Here is a 3,203-nt window from a genome sequence, read left to right on the forward strand (position 1 = left end):
TGACACCCCCGGGCTCAGGCATCGCCTCCCGCCGCACGGCCCGGGGCGAGCTGCCGCTCCGGGGGCTGACCAGGGGTGGCTTTTTTTGGTCCCTTTCAGTAGATTTAAACGAGCACGAGAAGAGCTTCGCGGGTGGTAACACCTGAGGCGTAGTCAGGGGCAGAACTGCTGCGTGCGCCCGTTTTCACTCCAGGTGCGGTGTAGGCCCCGAGCAGCGCCCGAACAGGGGTGCGTTAACCGCCCGGTGAAACCCCAGCTTGTCAGGAGTCGTGTTTTCCTGGTGGGAGTAGAAACGGAGCCTTGGCTGTCGGAAAGGAACTGGCTACAAAAACCTGATGGGCCGCGGCTCGGCGTTCTGATGATGGGCCGCGGCTCGGCTTTCTGATCATCACCTGCCCAACGTTGTGAGATGTTAAATTCGATTCGGAGGATCCTGCCCGTCTCTGTTTGTCCTGAAACTTTTCAGTGTCTTGTCAGAATAATGCATTGCTTATTTTACTGAATTTTAAAAGTCACCTGATGGTGAGCATAGGTGTCTCTCTGCCGTGGTTGATTAGACATGGCTGTCAGTTTGGTTTTGTGACGTGCTGTTTGTCCTTTCGCCCTCTCCGTCGGTCTCACTGGTTAGGCGAGGGCGGCCCTTGCTGGTAAATCTCACAGCTTGTGCTCAGGTGTAAGGGCAAAACTCTCGATAATGCTCCTGCTAAATACATAGACAGGCTGGAGAAAGCGGCTCAGGAGCTGAAGGTTGTAACCTAGAAATATCAGTCATTTATTTTTATTTAAACACTCCATGTTGGCCTTGTGGCAGCAGAGCACCTCTGGGAGTGAACACACTGGATGGTGGTAGGGAGCGGACAACGGCTTTTGTTGATTCAGTGCTAGTTAATTGCTAGTTAATGAACTTGGGGGGGTCCAAGTTCATTTGATTTCACTTACTGTTTGCAGACCAAGCTACTGGAGATACTGTAGCATGCGCTGCAAAAGGAGTGGCTCAAACAGCCTGAGAAACAACAAACTTTGGCATTTGTGCTGTTCCGGCTGCAGAGGAATTTGCTGATCCCTGTGTTCAGAGTTGTCTGTGAGCACACACACACAAAAAAGCCTCCCTAAAATAGGAGAGTTGAGAGGAGTAAGTTGCTCGCTGCTCGAGTGTGGCTACCGTCATAATTCACCCCGGTGTCATACTGGTGGAAAGTAAAACAATAAAGGGGCGTTTCAAAGGCAGAGGCAATTGATCTAATGTGCTGTGCTGTGCTCAACACGGGAATTCCCGTGTGCCGGTAACCAACTTTGAGAAGAATTTGGACGGTGTGGAAATGTTATTGAAATCAAACATTGTGTAAATTGCATAGACCCAGTTATTTCACAATCACAAATCTAGAGTCCTGCGCAGAAGAGGGAGCAGCAACTTCTCTGAGTCTGTTTCTGGGTCTTGCTGTTTGCCTCTTCCTTATCTTGCGGGGCAGGCAGGGCAGCGGTGAGTGGGTCGCTGGTGTTGCTGCCTTGTGCTGGGGCCTTATCAGTGTTTTCTGCGGTGGCTGGAGGAGGGATCCCAGATGTCTTATCAGAGCGTGGCTGGCATCCTCTCCTCTTTTGGGGAACCTATTGACTTTGTTTAAGGGCCTGTGCCAATTCAAACGTAGTGGTAAAATGGGAAGTAGCATTATTTTTAGAAGCTCTTAAATTTCTTCTATGGTGAGCCTGGCTTTGCCAGCGCGGGGTTTTGGGCGGTTGCATTAGCCCGCAGTGGCTGTTCCTCCTCAGCCGTGGTTGGGCTAGGTACAGGGTCTGTCGCTTCCTCTTCTGACACGGCAGTGCTGTGTGGTGCTACTTCTTCTCCAGCTCTGAAAAGTGAAGTAATTTCCTTTCGGGATCTTAAGCGATCTGGGCTACTGTTCTCTACGACAGTGTGGTTGCGGAGTATAAATTCTTCACTAACACCAGGGATTGTGAGGAAGAGTGACTGTTGCAAACTCCTGAGGAGTCCTGCTTCTGCACACACAGGCTGTTTGTTCCAAGATATTCACTCTTCAGTGTTAAAGGCTACAAGGGTGGCAGAAGCTTTCTGTAATGAGCGCTGAGCGTGGGAGTGTAAAATTCTGGTATTGTGTGTTGCAGAATGACCCTCTTGTGTCTCCTTGACCCTGGTGTGGTGTGAACCCCAGGCTACAGTAGTAACAGCTTTCCATTCAGCCCTTCCCAAGCGACAGCGACACTGCGATTAGCCCGTGCTGCAATTCCCCCCTTGTTTCTTTCATGCGGACAGTTTGGCCCCTTGAGGGGGCGGGGAAAGGCTCCCAGAACACGCAGCTATTTAAAAACTCGTGTTTGAGTGCTGCTCTTCTGGGAAGGCCGGTGGTTTTGCTTTCACTTCACCCAGAACTACATCAGATGTTATCTACTGGGGATTAACTAGTGTTATCCAAGTCTTCTCTAAAGCCAAGTTCCAAACGGGCTCAGGCCTAACAATTTGCCTCACTGGTCTGGTGGTGGCAAATATCGGTGGTTTGGGGTCTCTTTGGCTCTGTAATCGTAGCACGCGTTTGGGACAATGGGCTGCAGGTCTCTTCCACCCCATCACACCAAAGGCACTCTGCAGCTTTTACATACCACTTTTGTGTCTCATTCAGTATTTCTTCTCCCGTAGGACTATATTTGCCCGCGGTGTGAATCTGGTTTTATTGAAGAACTTCCTGAAGAGCCGAGGTAAGGTGCTGCCCCAAAGGCTGTTGCTGGAATGAATTTAGTCTGCTTTGCCCTCTTCCTTTTTCTAGTTAAAAGGCAATGTTAGATGCTAAATACACCATTTTTTTTTTATTTCTGCATGATATTTAGTTCATCTTTCCCCAGTATGGGTATATAGTGCTTCACTTGCATAGTTTGCATCTACAGGTAAATCAGCCATGGGAATGCTGAGTGTCATATGTTGCTGGTAAAGGGCGGGGGAGGAATGGGTTCATTTAAAACAAACAAACAAAAAAGTGCTAGAGAGGCTTTCCCCATGGCATGTGGTAGCTCTGAACTGGTTTGAGTCATCAGGGTAGAGATAACCCTCTGAGAGAGGAATCTGTGGGATGGAGAGCGTACGTATGCTTCAGTGTATAATTTAATAACTTGGTTTAGAGTACAAACGGCAAAACATTTTGACTGAGACTTTGGACTCTGCACTGGAGCTGCTGAGATCTGCATTCACGTGCTTT

At 49.2% G+C, this 3,203-nt stretch overlaps 1 protein-coding gene across 1 annotated transcript in view; it reads left to right on the plus strand.

Moving 5' to 3' along the window:
* Nucleotides 1-3,203, plus strand: part of RNF126 (ring finger protein 126) — a 23,099-nt gene that overhangs the window by 11,666 nt on the left and 8,230 nt on the right. Inside the window, exon 2 of the mRNA XM_009893984.1 lies at nt 2,651-2,709. Within this exon, the coding sequence (XP_009892286.1) occupies nt 2,651-2,709 (59 nt within the window). The remainder of the gene's footprint in view (nt 1-2,650; nt 2,710-3,203) is intronic.

The sequence above is a fragment of the Charadrius vociferus genome, unplaced genomic scaffold, assembly GCF_000708025.1.
Source record: "Charadrius vociferus isolate BGI_N301 unplaced genomic scaffold, ASM70802v2 scaffold1168, whole genome shotgun sequence".
Taxonomy (NCBI): domain Eukaryota; kingdom Metazoa; phylum Chordata; class Aves; order Charadriiformes; family Charadriidae; genus Charadrius; species Charadrius vociferus.